Genomic DNA, 14,387 nt, shown 5'->3' with positions numbered 1-14,387 from the left:
GAGACGAGAGATTTCTCCATGTTCCCCCATCCGTCTGAGCGACCCGGCCTCCCGTGGTGATCCAGTGAAGGTCCCCATATCTCCGTTCCATAGAGCAATGTTGAAGCCACCAAGGTGTCAAAGAGCCAGAGCTTCGTCCGGGGCTCCTGAAATTGAACCTGCGAACACATCCTCTCCAATCTACCCAATGCTGTGTGGGCTCTAGTAAGTCTGGTTTCTGCTGCTCTTCTGAGTGAGAATGTAGGTCCGCCAAAAACCACTCCAAGGTAAGTGTAAGCATCTGTGTACTCCACAGTCTCCTGGCCGTATGTGAATGTAGGTGCTGACCTCCTGATCCACTGTGGGGTGGTATTAAACACCATAACCTTGGTTTTACCCAAGTTGACAGACAAACCACTTTTGTGGGCAAACGTATGCAAAGCATCCAATTGACGTTGCATCCTCTGGGGATTCGGAGATCAACACTATGTCATCAGCATATAACAAAAGTGGAATCCATGTCCTTGCCAACTGAGCACCTTTATCCCCATCGTTGTCAATGTAGTCAGAAATCTCATCCACATACATACCAAAAAGAGTGGGAGAGAGCGGGCAGCCCTGCTTCACCCCAATAGTGGAGTGAACCGGTGTAGAAAGTCCCTCCGGGGTGCGTACATGCCCTACTACTGATTTGTACAATGCCATGATCCCCCAAATGAGTTCTGTGGGTACTCCCATTTCTTGTAATCTGCACATCAGTCTAGCTCTGGTTACCGTGTCGAAAGCTTTGCGGAAGTCCACAAAGCTACAATAGATCCGTCTCCCATGAGATCTGCCTTCCTCGATGATGGCCCTGAGTGTTAGGATATGGTCAAGAATAGAGAAGCCTCTCTTGAATCCTGCCTGCCCAGTTGCACGTATTCCTTCCCTCTCTGCCAATCTACTCAGTTGTTGCTCAAGAATGGATGCATACAACCGTGCCAATGTGTGCCCAATCATAATAGTGCAATAATTCCTAGGCTCCATGGGGTCTCCTGATTTGAAGATAGGTACGATCGTAGATAGGCTCCAAGTGTCCGGTAGGCCCTCACACATGGCATGGTTAAACAGAACTGCTAGAAGCTCTGCTAGTAGGTCTTTGGCATGCATGAAATGCTCAGCTACTAGGCCCTCATGATCATATGCTCTCCCAGTCTTCATCCTATCAATAGCTTTCTTCACCATCTCAGTGGCGGTGAAAAAGAAACATATATGTGGGCATGGGTCGGGGGGGTTGGGGAGGGGCGGCTGTCCAGGTACTGTGTACAAAGATGATGCGTACTGACCCCAGGTCTCTGTGGAGGAAATAGCAGGGGGGGGGGGGGGGGACTGCTCATGAAAGAGCCGCCACGCCTCAGGCGAGTCTTGACTCAAGAATAGCTGATATAGATCCTGTTCGATTCTAGCCAAAAAAGCCCTCTTCTTCCGCCGCACCAGGCGTCGGAAGTCCATCTGTGACTGTCTGTGAGTGACGTCCCCCAATAGCACCTCCCTCTGAAGCCTGGCTCTAGTCTGGCGGCACTCCTCATCGTACCAGCTGTTCTAAGGCATGCTCCCAGATCGGCGGCTCTGCTCAGGCTGAGTGTGTGGGTATGCTTCTGTTGCTGTCTCATGTAATGTCTGTGTCAGTATAGTAGTTAGCTCCTCCAGAGGTCGCCCCGGGTCCTCAGTGCATAGGCGTCTGTAGATTCCGTCCATGCATACAGAGTCCGTCTCCTTGTGTGCTACACTGAATTGGAAGGAGATGGTCATTGACACCAGAGCATGATCCACCGCCACCCACCGGTCTGGGCCCAACTGTGAGATCCTGGATACTAGAGATGAGATTCGGTTGTGCCATGACATAGTCCACCGTGCTGGCTCCATGTCTATGTGGGAAGCATGTAAAACCTCCCGCAGCAGGAAATCTCTGTAGGCCGTTCAAGATGGCCAATCCATGTGCAATGCCCATGTCTATCAGGTGTCGCCTAGACTCAGTATATTCCATATCGTGTGATAGTCTGGAAAGGCCTGTCTCTGCCACATCTATCTCTCTTAGCATCTCCTCTGAAGTATCATAAAACACTGCCTGGTGATGGGCAGTCCTAGCATTGAAGTCCCCGAGGATGATAATGTCCTCGTCCCTAGAGAACTCCCATATGTCATCATCCAAAATAGAGAAAGGGGACTGTCCTCTGGGTGGTGCATAAACTGATGTACTCGGGGGAAAGTAACAAATAGCTAGATAGAGATATCTGCCTGTCTCTGCTGTCAGTCTCACCCACATGTACCTAGCCTGCTCGTCCCTACGGGCTATATGTATCAGTGGCTGCAGATCCTCTCTAAATAACACTGCCACTCCTCCCGAGCCCCGCCCTCTGTGCTCTGAGCGTGTCTCCTGTCTGTAGGCTGTCTCCCACCTATATCCACTGATGTGAGGCATGGATTTCCCAGGGGCTTGGTGTGTCTCAGAGTAGAAGATGATGTCTCTTCCAGTAAAGCTATCGTCAAAAGCACCCACATCAAGACGCATAGATCCATTGCAGTTCCAGGCAGCTACTTTGAGTGTGGTCCCATAAGTCTCGCACCGTCATGTGGAGTGTCGCTCAAGTATTACCACTTTTCCGTCTCGGTAAAAAGCGATCTTGCCTTTTCCCCTTGCCGCTCTAATCTCCGGCATTACTTCCTGCATATGAGCGATCTGTGAGAGGGTGAGATCGTCCCCGAGAAAGATGTCAGTATCTTTAAGAGTTGGTCTTTTCTTCAAGAATGACTTCTTTGCTTCCATGGAGGGAAAACGAAGGATGAGTGCTCTTTCTTTTGAGGTTTCTCCACTGCCTCCATTTTTCTTTATGTTGCCCACTCTCCATGCCCTTGTGTGTGTCGGCTCATGAATCCCCATCAAGGCTGTGAGTTCTTTTACTTCTTCTTCCACATTGCCTTTGTCTTTAAGACCGCAAATTCTCACATGTAAAGCGCGCACCCTTCTCCTTTGCTCCTCCTCTAGTGTCTGGTTAATGATGTTGTTGGGTGTGGACGTGGGCGTTATCTCCTTGTCTTTTCCTTTCTTGGCCACCTTGATCCATTTCTCGGCTTCATCCGCCTTCTGTTGGGTTTTGGTAAGAACATCCACCTAAGAAGTCGTCATTTCTTTGTGTTGTTCTTCTCCCTCTTTGATGGCCGTACTTGTTCCTTGATCGTGTTGATTTCTTCAATTACTGAGGGTTGCAGTTCGCCCTCTTCCAGTGTGTTTCTTGATCGGGCTTCGGTGAGTTCTTTCTTGAGTGTCGCGATCTCTTTCTCTTGGGTGGTCACTTGGTCTTCCAGCGTGCTTATCTTGCTCTCTAGGATCAGCACACGTCCTTCGAGAATGTTTATTGTACCCCAGAGATTGCGGTTCATCTTGGTGATGGTCTCCGTCATTTCCTCTTTGCAATTTTGAATGGCATCCTCTAGGGGGTCGGCTTTATCATTCGTCTTCCTCATGGTTGATCGCCGTCCGCAAGGGGGTTAGATGTACGTGTGCACCCACCCTAGCAAAGGGCGCGGCAATTGGGCATGTGGGGGAGTGGTCCGCGAGGGAGTCGCTAGATGCACGTGTGCACCCACACTAGCGCCCGTCTCGGCGAGTGGTGGAGCACGAGGCGGTACGGCCCGGGGGGGAAAGCGGTAGTTACAGATTGGAGAGAGAGAGAGGGGGGGGGGGGGAGTATGGTAGATAGAGTGGGGGAAGGGGGGCGGGCAAAAAACCAAAAAAAAATATTTTTAAAAAAATTACTTCCTACGCATAGAGGATGGACGTCCTACGCGTGAAAGAAAAAAGGGGGGGAGGTAGGGGGGGGGGGGGGGGGGGGGGGGGGGGGGGGGGGGGAGAGAGAGAGAGAGAGAGAGAGAGAGAGAGACATACTACGCGTAGGAGAGGGGGGGGAGACATACTACGTGTAGAAGTTGGGGGGCTAGGGCAGCGTGCAGCGGGCGCGGGGGAGGGTACAGCGCGCGAGCAGGGCAGGGCAGCGGGGGGGCAGGGCGACCGGCGCGCGGGTGCAAGGCAGGGCGGACGCGATGGTGCAGCACAGGCAGCGAGGGGCAGGGCGGCAGGCGCGTGGCTGCAGTGCAGGGCGGGCGCGAGGGGTAGAGGCAGGGGGGGGGGGGAGGGGCAGGGCGCAAGCCAGGTAGCAGCACGCAGCACAGAGCCAGGCAGCAGCACAATGCGAGCAGCGAGCAGGGCGCGCGCGTGAGCAGCAACAGCAGCGCACACACACACACACACACACACACACACACACACACACACACAGAGAGAGAGAGAGAGAGAGAGAGAGATGTGGGAAAAACTCACAACGACCTAATCTACCTCACATTGGGTAGCTTGACCCCTAGTCATTAGCTTCAAAAAAACCTCACCACAACCCTCAGAGAAGGTATATAGACTTGACTCAAGACCACCTACCATAATTTTCAAACCGGTCTCACACAAGTGTACAAGGAAGTATCTATAGAGCCATACTTAAGAATTAGATATTTGGAGTGGTGGGAGCCTCAAGCCCAAGGTACTTGAAAACTTCACACGGTTCTTGTTTATACACAATGCATGATTTCTCCTTGTTTTCACAAGCATAATCTTTGTTTTTGAGGCATTCACTATCAAACCTTTATGCAATAAAAAAAAATCAAGGAGGGCCATGGCATCTCCTTAAGTATAAGCCAAAAGCACTACATCAATTGCATATAACAAAATCATATTACTATATTATTGATAAGAACTTTGTGAATCTCTTCTTCATGCATATACTCGAGAATCATGTGTTCCACTTCATCGAGGCATAACCCACAAAGAGTTGGTGAAAGTGAGCACCCTTGCTTAACACTAGAAAATTCAAAAATTTCATCTCCCAAGAGTAAACATATCACTTCTCATATAAATGAAAAATTGTATGCATGAATTCACTTGTTACTTTGGGGTTGTTCCATGTCCAACAATACAATTCTTTCCCTTTCAATTGACTCCTCCATGAGGACTCAAAAAGAGTTATAAGATGATCAATGGTGTTATAAATTTAACAAAAGCCCATGTTCCATGAGTATATTTTCCATTTTCTTCAACCCATGGACTCAATTCTCTTCAATGACAATACTAAATTGCTTCGCCTAAGTCCTTGGTTCTTTCCATTGTTTATAGGTATGATAAAATTAGAGGTCCAATTTTGAGGCATGCCATGCTAAAGTTGAAAATTAAGACATATCACAAATCTAACACTTGTTTCCGTTTCAATCCCTATAAACGTTTTTGGTATTACACTTTGCCAATCCCCTACCCTCCAGATGTCCACCAATTTGTTTAATTACCCCACATATATTCTCAATGTGCAGAGAAAATATGGACATCAAAGAGAATCATATCACAACCTCTTGACTACATTTGATTGATCATATTGAATGCATATAAATTCCTTGGGTATCAAATTATCAAAAATCTCTGAATGATTTCATTAAAGTTTCTCCAAAATGATTCTTTGCCTATATGCATCTACATGATTTTGGTATGTCTCTTTACGAGTATTTGTATCTGAACCTGTGAAAAAGTTTTGAGCATTTTTATATTCTTGATTAAACATTACTTCCTCAATTATCTATGTTGGGGCATGGGTTTTGTCGTAGAGCATTCTTTCACACAACACCCAATGACATTCTTGAAAGATTCCCTGCATTCTTTTATACCACTTCCAATGACATTCTTAAAAGCTTCCCATCATTCTTCTAAGGTTGCACCATGGTGATTAATTTTTTTGACAACATTTGTTCAAGCATACAAGCATAAATAGGCACTTGTTTATAATTAATACAAATAGGATCATTTTCATGTTGCGGTTGCAATGCATATGTTTGTTTCTCTTCCAGAGTAAGATCAATACATAAGTACATTGTTGGATTCCATGAACCTTTTTCCAAGTTTAAGACTTTGAATTCTATGCATGATATTTTCAAAAGCATGTACTTAATCACACTCCTACCATTGTGCTTACTACATGTAAAGCAATTAGTGTCATTCCATAGTAATACATTGTTTTTAGCAAGCATGTTGATATTATTACACATATATAAAAGGGACTTTAGAATTGATTAGGCTCCTTTTAATCCATCAAAGCTTGGTTATACATGAACATCTTCTATTCTTCTTGAGCAACATGGAATATCTACATAATGTGTCGAGTTGTAAATTTTTCATTTGTACGTTTATGTGATCCAAGTAATTAACCTCACCTTTGTCCTTGAAATGTACAATATCTTTCTCCAAATCTCAAATGGTGAGTCTTTATCTATGCAAGCAGAATTGTGATTTAAGATATAATAGTCCGCGATAAAACTAGACATGGCATTGGTGCATTTATTATCATCCATGTGTATTGTTTGTCTTTGTCATCCATCTTTAACAATAGATAAACAACCTTCCCATTTTTTCTTGATTAAACATGCTACTCCTCCTTGATCCCAAGTTTCAATAAGAAGTATAACATAAGTTTTATATTTGTAAGTTTATCAATTGCAACCCCCAAATTCCACGGGTTGTGATGGTATTTGATTATGGTGCATTAATAGATATTTGTTGTATGGTTGACAAGTAGGAAGCAACTTAGACCATTGGATTATCTAACATGAATATCACATGCTCACAAATAAACTATCTATTTCTACAAAAAATTCTCTATTCTTGTAATACTTTTGAAATTCATAAATAGGCCACCATGGGCTCATTAGGGGAGCCATCTTCTCCTCTCTCTCCTCTTCTCTCTTGTGGTTTGCATAGCACTCCGCTCTAGGAGGTGCACTTACACACACTCCCGTGCTCTCTCTCGCTCTCTATCTCTTCAATTGAGTATTGCATCCAATTCCTATCATGAACTTCGATTATGTTGCTTGTATGCTATGATATTTTGTATATTTACAAGGACTCGATCCGTATGTAGCACGAGTGCCCATTACAATTCCAAGAGCATAAGTGCAATCATGACTTGGTCTCATAGATCATATGTTCCTATTTTCAAGAGATGGTTGACTCTTCATGAGGTGTTTTTACATCATAAGATGGCTTTGTGAGTTTCTTATTCTAGGCCTCATGTGCTTTGTGATGAGCTTCATTGTACATTATGTGCAATCTTCATGTACCAATTATCCAGTGCTTTAAAGATGGATCCAACTATTTGTCAAAGATGAATTGGATGACAATTAACTAATCACGAGAAACCACCAAACTCCAAGTCCAAATCGGCCACAAAGTGTAAACAGACCTTTGTATGAGAAACCTACAAAAAGCACATAACACATGCAAGGAAGGTAGGGGTATGGGGAATCCACAAAGAGAGAGAGAGAGAGAGAGAGAGAGAGCAATCCAAAAATCATTGGCATATACTACATATAACTCAATGAGTATAAAGTGGGGGGAGACTAGTACTACATAGGGACGTCAATAAACTGCTCCACCAACAAAAATACCCCATGACCCCATATGAAAACCTGCCTTATACAAACACTATGACCTAGTGGTGGAACAAGGGTCCCGCCTTAAGCCAACCTACCCGCGTGTGCACATACATGGATGTATCGCCTGATAAAGGAAGTCTACCCCAAATATGATCAACCACAGCCACAAAACCGCTCTCCCTCCTTGATCTACTCCTAGGGGATACTAAAGCCACCACCAAACGAAAGATGATTCTTAACACCCTCTCTTAGCTCTTGGATGGGGAACCAATCCACGGGAGCTAGCATGAAGGGGTAATACCACCCGTCGTAGAAATTTGGTGAAGACATTAGCTGGATTATGTAACATAGAAAAATACTCAAGATGTATAGTACCATCCATGGTCTTCTCCAGAGCAAAGTGATACTTTATCTCTATATGCTTGGTCCAGAGCATGAAATACTAGGTTCCTTGCAATAGCTATATAACTCTAGTTTTTGGAATAAATAGCGGATGTTTGTTGTAAAAAACCAATCTCAAAAAGAAACCCCATAACGAATAGACTTACATGTAGCATTGCAAGCAACAAGATACTCCACCTTTGTAGAAGAAAACGTAACTCTGGGCAGCTTCTTACTGCGTCTCTTGAACCAAATGAGAAGGTGTAACCTGTAGTTGATCATCGTGAATCTGGATCTCCACCCCAATCATAATTACTCCATCCTCGAAGAGGAATCCTAAAGGATGTCCCTCCAATTGTATACCATATTCCTAAGAAGTTTCACTGCATCAAATATTGGCATATCTAAAGAGCCTACTCAAAATGAGATTTGGCGAGCTTTTGTAATGAACGAAGAAGTCCCATCAAGAAATTGATGTTGAAGCAAGTGTTCAGCAACTACATAAGAGAACCAACCAACCTTTGATGCTTCGTTGACATTAGCTGCATAATCTGAGGGATCACACAAGGACAATCCATCGGAGTAGAGGTCAACTTGCAATCAATCAGACATAGCATTGTTGAGAGAAAAAGATGTCCCCTTCTATTTGTCATATCTCTAGTCCAAGAGAATAGTGTAGCAAGCTCAACTCTATCATCTCAAACTCCTTGCCAAGGTCTCCATCGTATTGCAAACATATTGGTCATGGCCACTTGTAATAACAAGATCATCCACATAGAGCATAACAAGCGTCACCAATCCACCCTCTTTATTAAAAAATATATATATCTATACCTACAAAAGAATGATGAAAGGAATGTCGTAGAAAGAAGGCATATATCTCCTAGTATCATGCTTGAGGGGCTTGGTTTAGTTCTAGATTGCAACTTGTATACCTCGTCGCCCAATCCTGGAGATTTCTCTACATACACCTCCTCCTTCAAGTCGCCATTGAGAAAGCCTTACTTGACATCCATATAAAACACAAGCTATCAATGATGGGTTGCTAGAACAAAAACTGTTCGAGGTAAAGGTTTACTCCCAATCGTGGAGAAAATCCCGTGGCTACTAGTCAAGCCTTGTACTTGTCCAACGACCCATCTGATTTGTACCTAGTCTTGTAGAGTCACTTGACACCAATGACCTTGCACTTCTACTTCTATGGCCTCTAAACCAACTTTGATGAGTCATTCCTCTCGATACCTTTGTACAACACCACTATGATAATATCACCTCCTAAAGTTGAGTGCAATGGCAAACATAGCTTAGTTTGACTTTGAAGCTAATATTCCCCATTTTTGACAAGCTCAAAGAAGACTCGGACCAAAGTGGTACTATTTCCTCAAAGGCAAACCTTCCGAGGCTCGCATTCCCCATTTTTTCACAAGCTCCTACAAGACTCAGACCAAAGTGGAGGGTAATTGGACAATGGCATTTATTTTCACATCTTTGTCAAAAAGCCTTGCACCACCAAAAAGATCAAACATGGACTTGTAGTCTTCTTCATTCTGTGTAATGTTTTACTTCTTTCTAATGTAATCAAAATATGTTTTTTTCCTCCTTGATCAGACTTAAGAGACTACATGCATTCAACTAATTGACAAAAGTGATTGCACCTGGGGAGATGAGGAGGTTGCATCCATAAAAACAGTTCAAAGCTTCCTTGCCGAGCCTTCGCATGCAGAGAAGATCCTTCACTTCACATTGAATGAAAATAGCAAAGAGACTCCTAGCCCTGCCCCTGGTGCAATCCAGTAGATGATGTCCCAAATAGGAAGCTCCCCAGCAGCTTTTGTTCTGGCTTAATTTTCATAGCACCACACTTAGCATGCATACTGATCAATGCTTTCCATAAGTATGTGCCCTTCTGAAGGGTGTCCTCAAGTGGGCATGTACCCGACGGCTGCATAGGTCAAAATTCCCTCTTCCTCACACAAGCTTTTGGTGAGGTCATAAGAAAAATCCAATCACATCCTGTGCAAAGCCTTTGCTCTGCATTTTTCTGAGAACAATTGAGCTTCTTGGCCATATCCTGCAATCATGCATGATAGGAGACACCATCACAGATATACCTTATAAGCATTTTATACCTTACAGATACCTTTGTTCGCATGGGCCCCCATGGTGCAAAAAAGGGATACATGTTATATTTGATTACTGCTCAAGCCAATCGTGCAGAGAGAATAGATCCATTTTGATCCAAAAATACTCAGTCTATCTCAAATAATGGCTAGGAAGAAAGCTTTTGAGAAGAAGCATATAAGCTGCTGCAGTTTAATGGTACTAAGTTATACTCGAATGAACAAGAGAACGTCACTATTTATCAGCAGGAACTTGGAAAGAAAGAACAAAAGAAAGATTTAAACGGCCAAAATGGCCCATGAAGAAGTCACAACAAATTGATGATGATACCTCTCACCATAAAATGTAAGTAAATTTTGACTAAGTTTCGAGATTCTCCTCCCAGAGTTTTCATAAATCACAAGTTATGGCTAAAAACCAATTAATTTTTGGCCAAAACTTGGCTATTTTGCAGAGCTTCCATCGGGCCAAAAAGGATAAGTGTACTGATTACAAGTCCTATGGACAAAGTCATGATGAGTGACAAATATAACAAGCCCAAATCATAGCAATTGTAATGAATTAGTGATTTCTAACTGTGAGTCTTGGAGACTGTCAATATACTTCCTTAGTTCCAGAAGGTTCCTTGTGGTTTCTTGCAGTACGCTTCAAAAGAAGTAAATCCCAAACCAAAAGCTTTACAAGTTGTATTCCTCCATAATATGAGCTACACAGCCCCCTCCATCCTGAAGCCACACTAGGCATGCTACAGTTCCCCTTGTGGTTTCCTTTTCTTCCCAAGAACAGCTGCTCTTTCCATCCTTGTTCCTTCCATACGCCACTTCTTGAAGGCAGTCATTGACTCTCTACCAGCTTGAAACACTGGCATCACAGCATGAACATCAGACTTTCACACAAATGCCAATCAGTTGATTGCTCTTACTATGCGTAGGCATTCATGGGCATACAAAGCAAACTTGAATGCATACACAAAGCAAACTGTTGTATGGAACCGCAAACAAGAATAAAAACATAAAAGAGCCCTTTATGGCATGATCACTCTTACAGATGGTCTCTTCTCTTGACAAAATTTGCATGACCTTTGGTGTTGAGGAGACAGCAGCACTGTGAGATTTACAGAGAATATCCTTGTAGCGTCCTCGAAGAGTGTACAGCAAAAAGGAGCCTAAGGTAGCATCATTTGTTCTTCATGTAGACATGCCAGCCATTGTTTAACCAGATTAGGCAAGTATGCCAAAAATTCATATGTCAAGGCTTAGACAGAAAAATGCCTTCTAAGGTGTACTTAAATACAGGAATGAGTACAAAACCAGCACTCACAATGGCACAAGCTTACAGCCCACTCCATAAAAATAGGGACACCTAGACCTGATATCAACACAGCCAGGATCAGCTTGCATCTCTTTCCGGACCCTGCCATTCACAAACAGCAGCTTTAGATAAAATTCACAGAAATGTGATGCAAGGACCATAGCTCTTTCAGAATAGAAATTGCATACCGCTGATTAAAATAACTTGGAAGATTTATGAATGCAGCTTGCCTCTGGAAAAGATCTTGTGCAAGCCATAGTGGGAGATCGACCTTTGCACCCTGCTCTACCTGCGGAATGTGCTAGAGGTCCCCATTAACTACCAAGACCAAAATGACAACAACCAACCAGAATTGCCTCCTTCAATGAAAATTTACATTGCACATTGAGATCAGTTTACTACAAGGCCAAGGCAGAGAATGAAAAATAGGCTAATACCGCATACACAACACGATAAGAAATTAAGTTTGTGATACCCCCAGTTTAACAAAGCTACTAGGCCCCTAGTATCTTTGGAGGCATATCATAGGGAGTGAAGGTTGTTGTGTGGGTGTGGTCAGCCTATCTGAATGTGAGGTAGTTTCTCTATTATCAAGTCATGTCTCCCATGCAAAGTTACACGGAACAGGAACGGGGGCCTCCGGAAGGTTTTCGTAATGGGGTGCCCTCAAAAAAGCGGAACAGGAACAAGGGCCGGAAAGTAAACTTAAAATATGCTTAAATTAGGTTGGATTGAACCTATATGTTGGTAGAGAGCCACACACACCCATTAGTCCAAGTAGAATCCTATTTAGGCATGCTTTGCAATGATGCTTCAGTCTTAAGTCTTACATGAGATTGTCCCACCTGCCAACGCAATAACCAGTTGCAAACGCACTACACATTGCACACAACAGATGAACTAGGATCATCCTTCACAAAAGCATCTTGGTTCTTCATAGAAAGAACATTAACTTAAAGTTGAATAGAGTCCTCACTCCACACAAAATGTTTCTGGTAGTGGTAGAGGCTTCACAAATCAAGTGTACATGAGGCCAGAAAAACTGAATTTCAAGAAAACAAACAAAAGGTGCCACCATATCGTCTACACGCAACATTAGTCGACTCTTAACCAGCAGCTTAATGATCTCAGTTTCAAGCAGAAAAGGTTAAGCATTGCAAGGATAATTAATTGATTGAAAAAACAGAGAAAAAGGTGCTTACATTATTGTCCTCTGAGCTGGGATCTAGTATTCCAACCCCATCTGCTGCTACACGGAAGAGGACAGAAACAGGCTGCGAGACACACAAAGCCAGCGTGCCGGCAGAAGTTGAAGGAAGGAAAGAGCGAGAGGGTTGAGAGGAAAGGGACGGGGGGCCTTCTTGCCTACCTCTTCCTCTGCGAGAAGGTCTTCGAGATCGTAGTAGCTTGACATGAGTCCTTCGCTTTCGCGCCAAAGCTCAGGCCTTCAAAAACTCAGTGCCCATCTCTACTCTGCGCCCGGACACGGCCAAAACGGGCGTCTTAGGTTGCTTACATACCAAAACTGCGCCTGCCCATCCCCTTTTCGATTGGCCAGGCAGCCTTTACACACCAAACTTGGGGGGGGAGTGTTTTCGACGAATCAGGTGCAGAGCCCATAGCCTGTCCGTTGATGGACAGGCAGTCCCGACCGCCCAAGCGCTCCGACAACGCTACCAATCAATCTACGCCTGCTGTCGTCCACGTTGGCATTTTTTCACATAATAAAAATGAAAAGGTGACAACTCTGAAATGAAATAAAATGAAAGGACCCATTTAGAAACTAATAACAAATAAAGAATTATATTTCTAAAGTGGCAAGTGCAAAGGTAGATCCGCATGAGATTCAAGTCATAGCATGCCTTTTGCAAACAAGATAGAAGATTGTGTGGGGTTCGAGCCCTATCATGTGATTTCGTGTCTTTTGTAAACAAGATGTCCAATGGTTGCCTGGTTGTAAAGAGATAGACAAGAAGAGAGCTTGAGCTCTTGCAAGAGCACACACCCATAACAAAGAGAGCATAGAATGGAGACCGAGGCACAAAGCTACTTGTTCTTCTTTACTACTCAAAATGGTGATAAAGTCTACCAAACATAAGTGGAGAAAATAGCATAATAAGAACTATATAAAATAGCTAATGTGAAACCATTAGTGAGTGAGTTGGCAAGATAAATGGCCATCACACTCGGTAGGTAGACCGTGTCGGTGAAGCTCAATTGTAGTACCATGGCAATGATCCTTGTATTTGCTACCTTATGCCAATGGAAAATTTAGAAGTCATCTAAGTGTACCATATGCTAAGCTTGATAATTCAAAAATCCCCCTCAAGCTCGATGCCATCTCCAAAATTACTTTAACTTCTTTGGCTCTAGTAGGGGGTACCCAATCTTGTTTAATATGTTATTAATGGGAATCGGCAAAGATCCATTCGCAAGCAGCAGGCGACAAACGGGGAGGCAAGGTGAGGCACCCTCAGGCGAGGTGGGGCATGAGGAGGCGCAGGCTTCAGACGATTGGCGAGGAGGGACACCATGCATGCAGGGCTTAGCTGCGCCAGTTAACATTCGGACATGCAATGGATCCGTTGCTTAAGTATTTTTCTAATATGTTATGCTTGCCACTCACAGCAGTGTCTCGCGGACGGTGAGTTGGTTATGAGAGTCATTGTAAAGTGATGGCTTCTATGTCCACGCGAGTTTGACCATCTCAATCCCTTTTAGAGGGTGAGGTTGGGTGGGAAGTTCCAAGGTATTTGAACTCAAGGATGAGTGAGATTCTGGGAATCTCCTAGAGCAATGAATAAACAATGCAGCGAGCCAGTAGGAGCCTATCAGGAGCTTGCTTGTCTATCCTCACTTACCTAAGGTCAATGCCGCTAGCCATGAACCTATCTCTGATGAATTGGTGGTGCACCTCAATGTGCTTTGTCCTCGCATGGAACACTAGTGGTTCCATGCCAACTATATGTTGTTAAGGTTGTCATAGTAGATGAGAATTGGCCTCTCAACCTATACACCCAGGTCCCAAAGTAGCATTTGGTGCCATGTTGCCTTACATGCCACCACTATAGAACCTCTAAAGTCTATCTCTGTACTCA

General features: G+C 43.9%; 1 protein-coding gene across 1 annotated transcript; it reads right to left on the bottom strand.

Moving 5' to 3' along the window:
* Positions 1 to 10,440: 10,440 nt before the first annotated feature.
* On the bottom strand, positions 10,441 to 12,913 carry LOC147456789 (DNA replication complex GINS protein PSF3-like). Its single transcript, XM_086513453.1, has 6 exons — positions 12,659 to 12,913; positions 12,492 to 12,563; positions 11,478 to 11,578; positions 11,299 to 11,391; positions 11,024 to 11,163; positions 10,441 to 10,839 (listed from the first exon to the last, which is right to left on the bottom strand). Exons 1-6 carry the CDS (start codon positions 12,701 to 12,703, stop codon positions 10,724 to 10,726), a joined length of 567 nt encoding a protein of 188 aa, XP_086369579.1. The 5' UTR covers positions 12,704 to 12,913; the 3' UTR covers positions 10,441 to 10,723.
* Between the last annotated feature and the right edge of the window lie 1,474 nt (positions 12,914 to 14,387).

The sequence above is a fragment of the Adiantum capillus-veneris genome, chromosome 5 (genome assembly GCF_014529385.1).
Source record: "Adiantum capillus-veneris isolate H3 chromosome 5, ASM1452938v2, whole genome shotgun sequence".
In the NCBI taxonomy this organism is placed as follows: Eukaryota; Viridiplantae; Streptophyta; class Polypodiopsida; order Polypodiales; family Pteridaceae; genus Adiantum; species Adiantum capillus-veneris.
This window is presented reverse-complemented; position numbering and strand designations above follow the sequence as displayed.

Coding starts and splice junctions, on each gene's coding strand:
- LOC147456789 (XM_086513453.1), bottom strand. CDS start 12,703: ATGTCAAGCTACTACGATCTCGAAGACCTTCTCGCAGAGGAAGAG. Junction 12,564..12,658: donor ACCTTCTCGCAGAGGAAGAG/GTAGGCAAGAAG, acceptor TGTGTCTCGCAG/CCTGTTTCTGTCCTCTTCCG. Junction 11,579..12,491: donor CCAGCTCAGAGGACAATAAT/GTAAGCACCTTT, acceptor CACATTCCGCAG/GTAGAGCAGGGTGCAAAGGT.